Genomic DNA, 16,508 nt, shown 5'->3' with positions numbered 1-16,508 from the left:
GCATAATGAATATTAAGAAAGAGATATATAATTGTAATTGGTACCCCCACAGTAATTGGGTTTTCCCGATCCTGGTACTTCTAACAAAATTTCTTAGGGTATCGTGCTGGCAAATATGCATTTTTGTAACGAATGAGAACCGCTGCATCGAGACACATGTTGCGCGACATCTGCCAAAGACGTAAATGTCGCAACTGACGTCGAACCAAATTTAGGTTTCTATAACCGATACGAATGACCGAAGAAAATAGCTGGCGGTCAAAATTCGTTTTACAAGCGGAAGTGGAGCCAAGAAGCGACCGTTAGTCACTGTGGAAGATGCGCAGCTCGAAGAACAAGGCGATGCCACCGCTGGCAAGGACATGCTATTCTTTTTAACCTTCCGCAAGCATCAGTTTTAGAATACAGGTATCCCACGCATAACACGTTATTTAGGGTCCAAAAATTATCATAAGCATACACCACTGTGTCTATTCACATTTCTGAACACGTAACTAACCATTTTTGAAGGTTTACCTTGAATTTTAGAATACAATCACAATTACCTTGAATTTTAGAATTGTTCGACTATGTTTGTCCTGTCTCTTGTACTTCAACGCTAAATTAATTTACCCAATCAATATCTCTTCTCCTACGATGAATGTTGTTAACATCTTTTGTTTAGGGGACGAGATAACATCAATTATTTCGTTAATATTATATACAATATGCTCGCGACAGTTATTTGTAATAAAAGTTTCAAGAATGATGAGTAACAAAAGTCAGCAAAAATTCGCCTGGGTATCCGATGAATAATTTCTTGGAAAAGTGACCAACAAAGATATTAAATAACCGAATGTTTCCGATAGAACAGAGCCCGATAAGGCATTTTTCGAATCGCGAACTCAGCAGAGTTAAAATTAGTCATCGGAACAACTATATATGTAGTACATAGCAACTCGAAAGGTCTCCGTTTGAGTCATCGACCATCCAACCTTCGGCTGAAGACTCGAAAATGTAAATGAGAACTGCGACCAAATTTCTTAACATAAACAATGAGCATTTACTTGAGATCATGATCTGCGATCAATTTGTTCGATATCAATAACACTGAAACAATGTTATTTCTAAAATAAAAATAATAATGTCCCGTTCGCTATCCCACATGATTATTTTTGGTTTTCATCCGATGCGAAATGTATTTAGGCCTGGTTCAATACACTCTTATTAAACGTGTTATGCCGCGAGTAGGTCAATCGCTAGGAACGCCATGTGCCGTCTATACCTCTGGCAATAAATGTCAGCGTCGACTATATTTTTACACGAGTGTTACCATTGTTGAACCTACGGAGACGCTTCCACAGAAAACCGTCGAATCGATTTCGTTGTTCAGGCAAATATTATCCAGAAAAGATTTTACTAATTTTTGTTAGTCATAATTCCGAATCTCTATGGAAAATAAACATTTTATGCAATTATTTCGCGAAATAGGAACGAATTAGCAGGTTCTTTTTTTCTCTAGCAATTCTAATAGATTGAAAATATATTGGCATTTGGTGTACTGATTAAACTAAAGATACATCCATGAGGAATTATTCAACGTTTCTCTGGGTATATGTTATTAAATAAAAATGGCTAAAAATTTGGGCAGCAGATTATTGTTATTTTTATAAAGTAATGTAAAATAAATACTTTTAGTGGTCCGTAAACCTTGTGTTAAGTAAATCTTATGATATCAGCGAAATTCACATGGCACAATCCCCGATAGCATATTGCAAAGTATTGTATGCACTGTCTAGCATATTCTACGTACACTCGGCTCTAACAACTTCCTTCTACATTGCGCAGATACCTGTGAAAACATCTCCTACAGCAAGAGGAAATGTAGCGAGTTTCTTGTAGATAACAGTAGATACCTTTCTGCGTAAATTGAACAGGTTCTTTATCTGTTTCGGTCTACTAAAGCAACATGGTGGCCATAATCTATATAGAACGGTTCCACGGGAGCGATTTTTTTTTTCGCACGGCAGCCTGATCATTGTTCTCCAGGTTTCGGAGTTGTTGCGACGAAACGAGTTTGAAAGTGGCGAGAGTAGCTCAACGCGAAGTTCGAGTGTCGATAATTAATATTTTTAACTGCGTTGTGTTATGTGAAAAACGATAACTTACCAGGGTGGTGTCCGCCTAAGCGACGTTCTCAGCCAAGAATGCCTTCCTATGGTTGAATTGGGGCTCCTAGGGTTTCTGTATAACACAAAATCAAAATTTACATCGTTTTGCAGTTTGTACATAATCAAGAATACAAGAAGAAGTGTTATGAATTTTATGTGTTCTCTATTTTATCGCGAAACAGGGTAAGGGACTCAATTACTGCGCCTATATGAATTATACTAATTTTTAAAGCATAATGAATATTAAAAAAGAGATATATAACATTTGTATTAACTGATTTTAAAGAGAAAAATTGAATATCTCTTTCTTAATATTCGTAAGTCTCTTTTAATAAGTAAAGGCACAGTGATTGGTATCCTCACAGTAATTGGGTCCCTTACCCTACTGTGTCAAATTTTAGGTTTACCACATAATCAGAACCAACAGGTGCGTTGGTGGAACATTATTCGAAAATACGAAAGAATATAGCAACCGGATGAAACGAAGACTTCTAAGGAAACCAGAGTTTTCAAACAATTGAAAGAATGAAACGGCGAGCACGATGTCTTTGTAAGTTATTAGATCATATTTTCTCTTTCCTAGGGAAAGTTTCTCTGCGTCTCCTATCAGACGAATCGTTGGCGTAATCGTGGGAAAGCATCAGATCCGAATGATATTAATATATAATGTGAGAAAATCGGATTCAACTTTGATGTACGTACAAAATACAATATAGAGAAAACAAATTGGCTTCTTGTGTGGGATTAAAATTTAAAAGTCATCACAAGAATAGGATATCATAAACGAATTTTTGGAAATTCTTTGGAAATTTTCTGTAAGCGAATGAAGAATAATGCAAACGCATAAAACTATGTATCGTTGAAACGCTAGATTTTGGTGTGAGAAAGATTCGCGCGAACACAGCTTCGCGATATGGGGCGCTGAGAAGATCTACGATCTCCGATCTACAGCTCAAGGCGGGCTCAGAATATTCTTTGGGAGGATCCAATTTAGCTCCTTGAGATCCAAAGATTACGCGCATAATTACAATTTCAAATTTCAACAATGTATAGTGTGCTAAACGGATTAGAGGAGGGGACACTTTATGAAGGAGACTAAGAAGAGATGAAAAAAAACCGGCAAACTACGCTTCAACCCTGAACTGAACTCACTGGATAATGTGAATACGCGAGCAAGTTTTTAATAAAAGCAAGCCAATTTCGTTTGCATACATTGGAATGCTAGGTTGCTAAGAGGATGAAATTCTGAAGATCCAGTTTAAGAACTGGTTCAACATACACTAACGAGCAAAACCGAGTCTACACTATTTGAAACAACATAACTTTTTAAAAATTAGATCAAATGACTTGAATTTTATTGAGAAGTTAGAAGGATTAGTTTATTAGACGAGGTGTAAAAAATTTTTGAAAAAAGTTTGAATTGGTCGGAATCGCAAAAGAAATAGTAAAAGTTGGTTTTTTTAGCTTTTTCTATCTGAGCCTGTATTGAAAATTTAAAAAATGTGTTTGATTCGCTTGAATAAATTATATCCATGCTGAAAAATTTAAAAGTGGAAAAATTGCCGTTTTTCACGATTTTTGAATTAAAATCGCACTTTTAATCGTTTGTTTTGAATGCAAGGTTTCGTAGAAGATTTGTCAATTTTTCCGTGCAAAGGAAACAATGCGTAAACACATGGTCTTGCAGAAATGGCTACCACGTCCGTGTAGTTTATCAAGTACCTTGATTCTACTTTTCATGAATTATTACCGTGACAGGCTTCGACGCTACAATTTCAATTACCGTGATTAAATAACTTTGATTTTATGGGATTCTTGGTGGTGAGTTACCGTCACCTCACCGACAATTATTTCATCGACGATCGTTTCACCGACACCTAACTTCGCCGACAATATTAACTCACCGCCATTTTCAGATCACCGTCAGTTATTTCCCCGACAGTTATTTCACCAATAGTCATTCCATCCACCGATGGTTTGTATGTAAACATTGTCGGCAAAACTCGGTATCAACGAAACCATTTGTCGGGGAAATGACTGTCGGTGATATGAAAATGTCGGTGAGTTAATATTGCCGGCGAAGCTAGGTGTCGATGAAACGATTGTCCATGAAATAATTGTCGGTGAAATAATTGTCGGTGAGGTGATGGTAACTCCTTGGTGGTACAGTCTTTTCTCGATATATGTCGCAAATACCTGGCTGATAAGAGTCGCAGAAGTATCCCCACTGCCGCGGGGTATACCCGGTGAGGGCCTCGAAGCTCGAGAGGCCTCGAACGCCGAAAAGTGTTACTCTATATCGAGAAAACACCGTATGTAGTAATGAAGGGTTGATCCCGTGTGAAGACAAAGCAAAACTGCAACGGAACTACCTGTTACAACGTAGAGGCCTGGTCGCGAGGCTTAGAAGTGAATGCGTGACCGTTCCCACGCGAGGAGAACTATTTAAAACCGCGGAGTGCAGGCGGTTAAGGGTTGAACGTATCGACAGAGTTGAGGAAAGAATCGATCGGTGCACCGGTGGCAACGTGCCGTCGCGAATATAGAAACGGCAACGAACTTACCGAAGAGAATTGGTGCCGGTGGGCGAGGGTGCAGAGCTGCTACCACCCGGCGAGTCTACCCCGTCGTCGGCATCCCCCTCGACGGAGCCGAACGCCTCGTAGCTCTCCTCTTCGTCGTGTGTCCTCGCGAGGTTGGTCGGGTTGCATCCGGCCGCGGACGCATCGGCGTGCTCGGGGCTGGCCGAATAGTGACCGGAGTCTTGCAGGTTGTTCGGGTTCACCAAATTATGCAGATCGACCGACATAGAAAGCGAGGGCGGACCGCTTTCGTTCCATTCGGTCGCGCCGGTGGTAGCACCGTTCACGCGTGGTGGTGTTCCACCCTCGTCTTCCGCGCTGTACGACTGCCGGTCACTTGGCAAGATGGCGTCACCATCACGAGCTACGTCACTGTCGGACACGACGACACGCGATGTAACCACGCTGTTGTTAGCGGACGAGAGATCTACGCCACTCGCACGGGAGCTTACCATCCTTCGTTATCGGCCAGGTTGGAGCCTGCGGTGGAGCTCGACACGGCCAACTGGCGATGGGTGACGTCGGTTCGAGGCGCGTCCGATCGCCGGACACGCCGAGACCCAAGCACCGGTAGAACCGGTCGTTACTGAAAAACGGTGCTCCAATGAGTCAGAGTTCAGAAACGCCGAAAAAAAAGAGACGCCGCGACGGGATCCGAGAGACCGAGCGCGACCCGTTCGAATGCCCCGACACAACGCGGCTACAATGTCTTTTCTTCCGTGAAATACGGTACACAACGGTCGACCAAATAGCTCTGCTCTCGTCCTACTATCCTCAGACTCGGGGAGAGCGAAACACGCCGTCGCTCGATTAGAAACGCGAACGCTCGATAAACACCCGCTCGAGGGGCTCTGGACGCCTCTCTCTCTCTCTCCTCTCGCGGCACCCACACTTTTCATTTCTCTACTGCGACTCGGTGAAAATCGTGATCATTCATGAACAAATTACAGCGACTTCAACTAATATTGGCACACTCTTAAAAATCGCATAACATTGTCAATATTGGAGTATACTACTTGAATTTTTTCGAGAAGTTGGAACAACTGGTTCGCTTACATAACGTGAAAAAAATGTTTGATTAAAATTACAATTGGTCGAAATTGCAGAGAAAGTACTAACAGTTGTATTTTGCAACTTTTTCATGCGGGCTTGTATTAAACATTTAAAAAGTACGTTTTGTACATCTGTATCAGTTATACATATTCTGAATATTTCATCTAAATCGGTCAACATTTCGGACAACAAACTCGCAGAATTTTGGCCTTCTCAGGGAATTTCGCCCTTATGTGATCATTTTGAAACATCTGTAGCTCATTGCAACGTTTACCGATTTTGATGAAATTCTCAGAATATAAGTAGTATACTGCAATATTGACAATGTTGTGCGATTTTTAAGAGTGTGCCAATATTAGTTGGATTCACTGTACTTGTACACTACAATTCATAAGTGTCTGAGTGCTTAATTTTTTACCTCGGTGCGTTCACTTAATCCTTAATTTAATACAGCTAAATGTGGCTGTAATGCAGCTAATAATTTCTTTTGGAATTGTTGTCTAATGCTTGCGGATAAACGGTCAGTATTTCGACCACTTGACGAAAGAAATGTCAACCCTAAGTGACGTTTGTTTTGACTATCTTCGCTTAGACTCCATCCCAAAGTTACCCTTAAAAACGTCTTCGCTACAACTTTCCAATTATGCAGAACAAAAAGAAATGTTTCAAACAAAAGTTGTATAACAACGCTCTACCAAGGTAAAGGTTTGCAACCTTTTCACCCCCAGGAAAAGTTGTAGATGAAGCGTAGTCGAAGCGGATGAAATATTGTCGACCAGTGGCGTCCAACTGCTTCGCTATTTTTAGACCTAATCGGCTACTAACAATAGCGAACGTATATTAAAAATTTCATGAAGTCTGCAATCGAGTTCCAGGGACTAATCTTTAACATTACAGAATCGAACCTTCACTTGGAGGTAATAATAACGAAGAAAGTTTATGTATTGTTCATTTTTCCTGTTATTTAACACTGACCGTATCGAGCACGAGATGCAACTGTAATGGAAGGAATGGCATCATTTCTAACGGTCTTCGTAATTTCAATAATTTCAAAATGAAAACTGTCCAATCGATAGGAAAATATATTTTTGTGAAATATGTGGAAAACATTTCGTCCGCGAAGGGTTTACTGGTAATTGAGATCCGTAATTTTCCCGGTAACGAGTGTATCGTCTTTTCGGGTCCCAGAGGGGGAGTAACGCGTACAGCCCTGAGTCCAGCGGTGTCTATAGGACACGGTTGTCCGTGGTCTACTTTACGACCGCGATATAGCGTTTCCGCAAACTGCACAGAATTTCTAGCGTGATTTATCCCCATAAAAATACGGGTACCTCCGGACAACTATGCGTTAGGTCAGGCGGTCTGCCGGTGGACGTAATTTAATGAATATGCAACGCTGCGCGAGATCACAGACGGAGAAAAGCGTGAGAACCGGCCACAGGAGTCATGGTACAGTGATTCAGACTTTAGCAATATGAGAAAACTAGAATGAACTTCGTTGCTTCGTGCCTTCTTCCCGCGAGATAACATTATATCCTTCGTTTTGTTTTTTGTTTTTTTACTGCCGGCAAGATTCCACTGCGTGACTCAACTCTTATTATATGTGAATAATTTACATGAAAATTCGACTTTTATTCAATAACAAAGAAAGTGTACGGGACGTTCTTTGTGACGCACTGCCCTCGTCGTTCCGTTGACAAGAGAAATATGACGAATGCACGTGCCATGGCTGATCGATTTACCGGCTATTTATGTACGCTAAATATTTCATGAAAAACTGTATCTAATTTTGCTATTTCAGTCGTTCACCGGGCCATTTATACTCGCAAGTGGCGAGTCTATTTAGGTCCATTTTTGGAACGATAATTGAAATGCGACAATTGTCGAATATACATGTAAATATTTAGAAACTATATTCCAACAAATGGCAATTTTATTATCTATACAGTAATGTGTATAGAATAAATTCTATACATAAATTCTCTTTTAATCTACTTATATTGCCTTATTTATTAACATCATTTCAAGGAATGAGTTTTTTACGCACCCAAGTAAGTTAGACCGATCATAAACACCGGTTTTGTCAGAACGGTACTGGTTTTTAGAAAGTTATTGTGGCAAGTGTAATTAACGCTTCACCTACCCGAGCCTATTAATAAGTTTTTTTTTACCGACTTTACTGTATCTAAAATGAGCGTAAACCATTTCCTCCTGAATAACAATCCCAAAGGAAACGTCGTTGTCGCTATTAAAAAATTAATCTCTGTTATCTGAAAGATTATTGAATATTTATTTTCACGTTAAATTCGCCATAATCATCCTAAGTGGTAGAAAAAGCTTCGTATAATCGTCGGACAGCAGTTCCAGGTAATTGGAAAAGTTTTTGTCGTTTTCTGTATGAAAAGTTCAAGAAACATATATAAATTTCATACTCCTCTACATATGCGTGTTTACTGTTTATTACTTTACCGTGAAGATTCTCCGAAGAACGTCTAGCAATAATCGGCAAAAGGTTTTCGCGGTAGCTGATGGTACATTTCGTTTTTATGATCGGCAGGATGAATGTCTTTCCTTCTTCTATTTTCGGTATGTAAATGAATACACACGGACGGCGGTTTGAATACAAAGACCTTTATTACCATTATTACGACTAGTTACGAGAATTACCCATAGGATAGACAGCGTTTCGGTTTCCAGGTACTTGTCACTCGGAACGGAATGCATAGATGCGTTTCGAATCGCCGGGAGATTCCAGCACGCTATTTAGAGCAAGCTCGAAAGTGTGGACGAGGGATATAGTTGACGTTCAGAAGACTAGAACACTTTAACCTTAATTACGACGACGCGAGACCCGCACCGAGCCCGTGATTAAACGGACCATACGAAAGTGATCTTCGCAAATTCGCTTAGCTTGCGTTATAGTAATACCTGCACTAATACGATCGTCGGATTCAACGTTCAACGCTTTACATCCCCGATTAACTTACATTTCTCGGACGAACGTAACACATACGAATTACTCTCTGCTAAATCGCACACAGCGTTTGCCATATAGTCATCGACCTTTCCGGATTTCCTACGAGTACAATTTTTAATTTTCTATTTGAACCTGGCGCAAATTGAAAAAATAGAACAAATTCGACCGAAATGAACTGCTGATACACTATCTTTTGAAGCTAATGAAACGCTCTTTCAAGTTCAAGTACGCTCAGATAAATATTAAATTTTAATCCTACTACCCTCCGATTTGATTGGAGGAAACGATTTGAAGCTAACTTTTGGAATGCGATGAAAAATTTAGAACAGCGACAGGAACATTTAAAAAATGAGAGTTCACGCAGTAGGATAAATTCGCATTGCCGCAGTGGGATTCGTTGCCAAATTTAGGGGCTGACTTGAATGTAGTTGCTACTTTTATTCAGTGAAAATATTCGATAGTTACTTGTATAAATTAAATTGGGATGTACTCGTGCTACTCGAGTGACCGAGAAATTCATTCCTGTTGTGCATCAAGGGACAATATGTATAATGTCAAGAAATATAATGTATAATGGCGACAAGGCTTAACAGTATATTAATATCAAACCATCTTGAGCGTAAGGTTATTTGTTCTTTAATTGTTCGTGCCACTGCTTTGCGATTTCCATTGTGAATATTTTTCACACGAAAGCATGAAATGGCAGCGAAAAAATTACAAATTGCTAACCATAAATAGCTTCACGGAATTGTAATGATAATTCTTTTAATTGAACTGCAGGGCGGTAAAATCAGGATATTTAGAATTTAACATTCATCTTAACGTATCAGCATAATTACAGCAAATAAAAATTTTATTATGTGAATTAAAACAGCATTTCTTTAGCTTTCAAATGCTTCTAAACAAACTTTTGTCAAAGTAGAACGGAGATATCGTGGACGAAGAATTTTTTGTTAATTTTGCCGTTAATATTTTGTAGATTGTTTGAACAACACGGCTAAAATTTTACACAACCTAATTTCTCAAGATCTACAACAAGGACTCGCTAGTTTGAAAAGATCGTTGTCTATGTGACGAATTCCGTGAAAGACAAAGAATCGCTCCTACACATGCATACATATGTGTATGAGTGTGTGTGTGTATATACAAGTATCACATCTCTTGGTTATCCGTCAAACATTAACTGAGATTCTCGTAAATTATTACACGTTGCTCACCGGCCAATCATGTTCCACGACTCAGCATTATCATTCATAACATATACTTTGGTGATACGAATCAACACATTACTTACCGGCGACTAATCATTTTCATACAATTTTTAATAGAAAACAACATTTTTATTACGCACAAAAAAAGTTCTAAGCTCTTTTCGAATACAGTGGATTCAGTAAAAATCCTGTTAAAACACTTCCGGTTGGTAAAGTGTTAAAAGATAATACTCTACTTCCGGTTTAAGGGGTTAGGATACTGTGCAATGCAAAATAAGCTTTCCGCAAAGATTACGAAAATGTAAACACGCAATCAATGCGAGCTTTAGTGCTTTCATTATAGTACAAACTGTAAACAATAATTAGTAACCAATATCAAATAGCTTCCTGGTCTTCATAAATAAAATTGCACGTATCGTAAAAATGTTGTTCCTCGAAATAACATTTTTAACCCTTAAGTAAACCATTTCTATTCTATTTCAAGTTCACGCTGAGAATTACTTGACCCCATACAACTATTCAAACATGTGGATAAACAATTGCTGCCTCACTAGCCTCGAAAAGAATTAAACATCAGTTGCATTTGTCAACTTCATTTCGAATGAAAATCGGAATACGGTACGCAGGTACGCGGATATGCTTCCGGTCTTGTAATTCGAAAACCTTCCACACACACACACACATCACTGGCTCAAACCGGTGTTCAATTAAAAAAACAAATAATGCTATTTCGTAAAATTGCACATTATCTTAACCCGTTCGGTAGAAGTCGCGAAAATTACCTGTTCTTTTCAGTTTCTCGGCGACACCGTTTCAGAAGGTTCGCAGCGATTCGCGAGGGAAGAGAGCAGGATGTTCGTCGCATTGTTGACCGAACATTGACTCACCTTGAATCGAACGACTGACGGACAGGTAGTCCTGGGGAGGTGCAACGAAATTCTGCTCGGCGAATGCACACGGTGGAGAGTACGTTATTCCTCCGTGCAGGAATGATCGGTCACTGAAGTAAACACCTGTGTACACGAGTGGCCCGCAAGTCAGGTTGCTCGACGCGCGTACGGGATCATTCGCGAGGAAAATGTCCGTGTCGTTTTCGAACGGGTCTGCTCGCGAAAAACGATGATCGGACGAGCAATGATCGTGTCCGGGACGAGGAACGCGTAGACACACAACCGTACCGTGGCAATCGCGAGCAGACTAAACGAAAGCACAACCGAATCGTAACGCGAAAACGAACGAAACAATCAGCCGAGAGGAGCCATGGCAGGTACGCATGCGCAGCGGAACAGGAATGTCGTGAATACACGATACGTTTACTACACCTACATACAAACACAGCTGAACGTTACGGTCGTACCCGCAGGTACGAGAAAGCACCAGTGTTTCTCAATCTACGCGATTCGGACTCCTTAAACCGGTTAAAGAGTCACTCCTTTCAGAGCTGGGCATTCAACTATGTAGAACTTCAAATTTCGGTGATTCATTAATTCATTCATCACCATCGAAAGGAATCGAAATCAATCGATGGCTAACATCTTGGCTAATTTGGTCGGCCGATGAAATTATCTATCAATATGATCACCGATCAAGACCGTTAATCGTCTGCTAGTTTTTAATCGAAAGTGAATACCATCTGAAAGCGTATCGCCGGAATATCTTTGATATTGTATGATAGTAACAAGTACCTTTCATAGTCCATCTTTTTATTGGTTTATTATGTTACAAATTATTGCTGAACAGCATCAGTAATATTTATGAATAAATGACGTTGACGTTTTATTCTTTCTGTTTTCTTTTTCTTCGCCGCGCTATTTATTTTTCATTTCAGTTGGCTGTTTACATCCACTCGAAGATGCCTGTGCAAACTTAATAACACCTAAACGATTTCGACTTCGTACGGTACTGTTTTTTAGACAACCGTACCGATTAAAAAATTGATTCTTTAATCATATTGGCTTAAATACTTACTCGAGCTAATTGCGACTATACATCGGTTAGATTGAAAATTTAATTGCACTAAATATTGCCCAATTCCGAGCTTCTTTAACCGGTCATAGGGTATTATTTCTTTCCTTACATTTTCCGATTTATCGAGTCGCCAATAAGTTGGTCTAGCATGCAGTTTTAGCTGAGCAAAACAGAAAATGTTCTGTTTAGAATCAAGCATATATTTATCACACAAGTGGGGGGTAAAAAATAATAAATAAATAGTTCAAAATATATATAAATAAATACTGACGAAAATGATTTTGCTCAGCTAGAATCGCATCTCGAGCCATTTTTCGCAGATCTCGTGTAAGAATTGCGTCTCGGGGGGGAGGGGAGGGCAACGAAGCACGGAAAACAATTGTCCCGGGAAATCTGCGCCGATCCCTAAAACCATGTACAAATAATATCTTCGTTAAAAATATGAATTATATGTTTTGTTCTTTTGTTTTACGTTTCTCATTTCTTTTTACGGCGTGCCGACACTCTCGGAACTTTTCTTGTAGACCTCTTTGTAAACCAGTTCCTGCATTTGCATCCTCAGCAACATTCTTCTATCGGCGGGTAGTGTTCTTATGTGGGGTAACAGACTCATAAGGAAATAGTAATTATCATCGAAACGGTTGCCTTCCAAGGGGTCTACCGTGAGACCAATGCCAGTGTCATGGTCTCCCATCAACACCTGCTCGGGCGAGATGTTCTGCAACATCATCTCGTTTTCCGTCAGGTTGTCGGAAACACTTTGAAACTCGAGATTGTCGAAATTCTCCTCGGGCTCTTGTTTCACATCTATGTGATTAACACTGTCGATTTTCAATCCGTTATCGTTACTTATCGACAGTAAATGATTCGCAATTGTACCTCGATCCTCCGCTTTTCTATTCGACATCGACGACCCGTTTTGCAGCAGCATACCGTCGGTCTCGCCCTCGCTGACTATGCGATCGTCGTCCTGGCAGGAGTTGCTTCGTTCCCAGATCGGTGGCCGCGGTAGCATTTGCTCCTTCAAAAACTGCAAACTTTTGAAGTGAATCCATACCGGCCGGTTCCGGTGGAATTTACTTTTCCGATAAACTTGGTCCTTTTTCAGTTCCGCCCGGAACGTGTCCCGCAACCCTTTCCATTTTGCTTTCAACACCGGCTCTGGAAAAGAATCGGAAACATTTGATTTAGCGTGCACGCCGGGAACGATGTCCCAGAAACATTCCTCAGCTCCTCGTTGTTTTGCAGAATCTAGATCGATTTACAAAATAGAATTAGGAATGAAAACAAATCAGCAATTCGAACTGCAAAATATATATATATGTATCGCTGAGAGCGGAAGTCATCCGCACACGCGACCGTCGGAATTTATTGACTGTCTCACGCACATGCGTTACAGTACTTGCACTCGCAATTTAAATCTTCTTGTAGAATCACGCTGGAAACAGCAACAAATCGTAAGTTATTGTTCGTGGAACGAGGTTTCGCATTGCTGTAAAGATCTTTTATTAGAATGAGTATGTAAAATTGCTTGAAACGAAGAACCGCTTTCGGTAAGGTGGCGTCGCGGAAAAGTGAGGTTAACTTGTGCGAGCACAGTATAAGCAGGCGAATACGATAGCAAAACAAGTAGTATTGTTAACATCAACGAAGTTCGCGGCAGGTTAATTTCGAAGCAGGTTCTTAATTGAGGGATTAGGATGCTGCATAGATTCAAACTCGTCTTTGGTTCGAACCCTAACAAATAAACGATAAAATATTCATGGTTTTAATGCAAGCTAGTTTACGAAACAGAGAACCGGAAGCGTGTACTATGCCCTTTAAATTTTAAAAGCGTTATTCTTGAAACAATATTTGTCGAAACGATATCTAAAATTTCTCGAGATCTGTTTATCCGATCGCTTTGAAATTGCAAAGTTGTTCTCTCGAAATATAAATAATTGTCGAGAAGCAATTCAGTATGGAAGCGTCACACAAACAAGAATGTCATACTACAGTTGAAGTAGCAAAGCTCGCATTGATAGTATGTTTACTGTTTGCGTGGCATTCATAGGAAAACAGTCTACTTTGTGGTATCGTAACCCCTCGAGTAAGAAACCCTTTACACAATTTTACAAATGTGCGATGATCTTTCATGGAAAACTCTGTGAGAGAAGTGTGGCGACGACAAACGGCAAACGATGCGTTCGTTCTCTGTGGAGAATGACAGAAAGAAATGTTGTTGTTGCAGTGAATAGTGAAAATCCGCGCGCGAATCACATAGAGGAGAAACGATTTCATCAATGCACCTACTAGGCAACTTGAATATCGATGCGATCTCCATCCAAACGCGGTTTGTCACCTCGCGATTGTGATAAGAGACATGCCTTTGATTCCAAAGCGCTGGCCGCTTATAAACCTCGGTGATTAGCCGATTCGCGTCCATCTTCACCTCGTCCCTCATTCTTTTGGTATAATAACAGGCGAAAAAACACTGTATTAGCTTGTCAACCCGATGGGAACAAAGTACGGGCGAATACTAGCGCTGGAATAGCGATTAGCGCGCAGGACGCTCTCGGGTAACGATCGATTCGCGTTTCGCCCTCATCTTGCCCTTGCTAGCGCGAGCAACATCATCTTTCCTTTCAGAAAATCAGTGACGTACCGTTCGTCCGCCGATTTACTATTTTCTCAATTCACAACACCAACAACAAAAAATTGCAGTCTGTTTACGTGTACACCAATCAACAATAAATAAGTACGAACTTTTTCAATATTTTTATCAAATTATAACTCGCTGAAAGATCCCCCCGCCCCCGCCCCGCTTCGAATTGATTTCAACCCTTTTAGATGTTCAGCTGTTTCATTTGTAAATAATGGAAGTTACACGGGTGAAATATGTTTGTATTAGGCTTGAGATGGCGATCATAGATGGTTTCGAATTGATAGCTCAAGGTGCCGAAGCTCGCGTATACAAGGGTGTCTATTTGGGGAAGTCGACGTTACTGAAGGAACGATTCGAAAAGAAATACAGACACGCCGATTTGGATGCCCGGTTGACGAAGGATCGAATAAGGGCTGAATGCCGCGCTATGGTTCGCGCGAAAACCGCTGGTAAGATCGCATGTGTCACGATGTCATTTGCTCGTCAGCCTGTTATGGTTTATTCTTCCCTTTATATATATCATACAAAAATGGCGTTGGAGAGCCTGCGCTCTATCTGCCCAATACAAAAAACGGTCCTTACATATTATTGTTAATCTAATTACTTACATATTATAAATGTAAATACATGTACAATATGTATCAATATTCAACACTAATAAACTGCGCATCTACCTAAACATATATAAAATATATAGAGATATAACAAATGCTCTGAACTAAGAAATAATACTTGTACTCCAATTTTCGTCTTCCTTCTCTAGAGGTACGTTTAGATTGATCTGTCTATTTGTATTAAAAATACTGCTATTGCCCTCAAAATAGAATTGTCTTTCTTTTTTAATATACTAATAACTTCCTCTTCTAGTTCTATATCCTTTTTAGCAAAGGTTCTCATTAACTTTCCTCTTTTCCCTGTGTAAATAGGACAACTCCATATGATATGATCTATATCTTCATTATCGTGGCCATCGTCAGCCTGTGTGTGCTCGTTTTTGTCTTCAGGGGTTTGCACGCCGGCCATATACTTTGTACAGTTAGAACGTCGATGCATTTACATGGAGTATATAGACAACGCGATGGTATTAAAAGATTTTATAGAGAGAAGCGTTTCGAAAGGTGTCAACGATGACCATTTTAAATTTATAACGCAAGGCGTCGGGATGCTTGTTGCTAGACTGCATAACAAAAACATTATCCACGGAGACTTGACGACGTCGAATATACTGTTGAAGAATGTTGATGAAGAGCTGAATGTTCGCAAAGATGATGGTACGTGAACGCCGTTATTCGATTGTTTCTAATTTATATTGTCTAAATGCTAACTTTCGGAAACTTCTGTTGAACCGAATTCTAATTTCTCATTGTTCTTTACAGGTACAAACAGTTTTGTCATGATAGATTTTGGACTAGCTCGTGTTGAATCCAGCGTGGAAGATAAAGCCGTCGACTTGTACGTTCTTGAACGATCGTTGCTCAGCGCACATTCAGAAGTGCCGTCATTGTTCTCGGATATATTCGAGACGTATCAAAAACACTACGCAAACCAAAAGCAGTGCAACGAGGTCGTTTCCAAGTACAAAGATGTCCAAATGCGAGGTCGGAAACGGTTAATGGTCGGATGATATCGTTACGTTTTTTTTTGTTCTTGAATGTATTAAACACATTTTATTAACATGTTTTTAATAACTTATACATGTAAATACAGTTAAATAAATCGTTACACGGTAGTGGACATGGAAATTGCACTTAGCTGCATATACATAGTACAACGTTGTTGCATCAATTCATACGGAATGATTAAAAGACCGCGCTAAAATAATTTAAGGCATTTGCTGCATTGTATTGAAATGTTGAACAAGTATTTTTAAGAGGTGGTGCAATTTTATTGGCCACTACTGTATATAAGAGGAAAATAACTATA

The 16,508-nt window shown here is 39.9% G+C and overlaps 3 protein-coding genes across 7 annotated transcripts in view; 1 reads left to right on the top strand and 2 right to left on the bottom strand.

Moving 5' to 3' along the window:
• Nucleotides 1-10,999, bottom strand: part of Nuf (rab11 family-interacting protein nuf) — a 25,167-nt gene extending 14,168 nt beyond the window's left edge. The window contains exons 1-3 of the mRNA XM_076802420.1: nt 10,861-10,999; nt 4,715-5,318; nt 2,149-2,223 (exon numbers count right to left, since the gene is read on the bottom strand). Of these exons, the coding sequence (XP_076658535.1) occupies nt 2,149-2,223; nt 4,715-5,187 (548 nt within the window). The 5' untranslated portion in view covers nt 5,188-5,318; nt 10,861-10,999. The remainder of the gene's footprint in view (nt 1-2,148; nt 2,224-4,714; nt 5,319-10,860) is intronic.
• Prpk (TP53 regulating kinase) lies at nt 335-16,508 on the top strand. 5 transcript variants are annotated; one of them, XM_076802433.1, is made up of 4 exons: nt 335-408; nt 14,832-15,034; nt 15,590-15,856; nt 15,962-16,508. In XM_076802433.1, exons 2-4 carry the CDS (start codon nt 14,839-14,841, stop codon nt 16,207-16,209), a joined length of 711 nt encoding a protein of 236 aa, XP_076658548.1. In that variant the 5' UTR covers nt 335-408; nt 14,832-14,838; the 3' UTR covers nt 16,210-16,508. The 5 variants fall into 5 exon arrangements, with proteins under 5 accessions (XP_076658548.1, XP_076658546.1, XP_076658549.1 ...); XM_076802431.1 differs by lacking the exon at nt 335-408 and adding an exon at nt 2,681-2,700; XM_076802434.1 differs by lacking the exon at nt 335-408 and adding an exon at nt 11,137-11,240.
• LOC143362363 (transcription factor Adf-1) lies at nt 12,472-14,400 on the bottom strand. The gene is made up of 3 exons (XM_076802437.1): nt 14,234-14,400; nt 12,821-13,102; nt 12,472-12,659 (listed from the first exon to the last, which is right to left on the bottom strand). The coding sequence occupies exons 1-3, from the start codon at nt 14,382-14,384 to the stop codon at nt 12,622-12,624; spliced, it is 471 nt and encodes a 156-aa protein (XP_076658552.1). The 5' UTR covers nt 14,385-14,400; the 3' UTR covers nt 12,472-12,621.

This window comes from Halictus rubicundus, chromosome 16 (assembly GCF_050948215.1).
Source record: "Halictus rubicundus isolate RS-2024b chromosome 16, iyHalRubi1_principal, whole genome shotgun sequence".
In the NCBI taxonomy this organism is placed as follows: Eukaryota; Metazoa; Arthropoda; class Insecta; order Hymenoptera; family Halictidae; genus Halictus; species Halictus rubicundus.
This window is presented reverse-complemented; position numbering and strand designations above follow the sequence as displayed.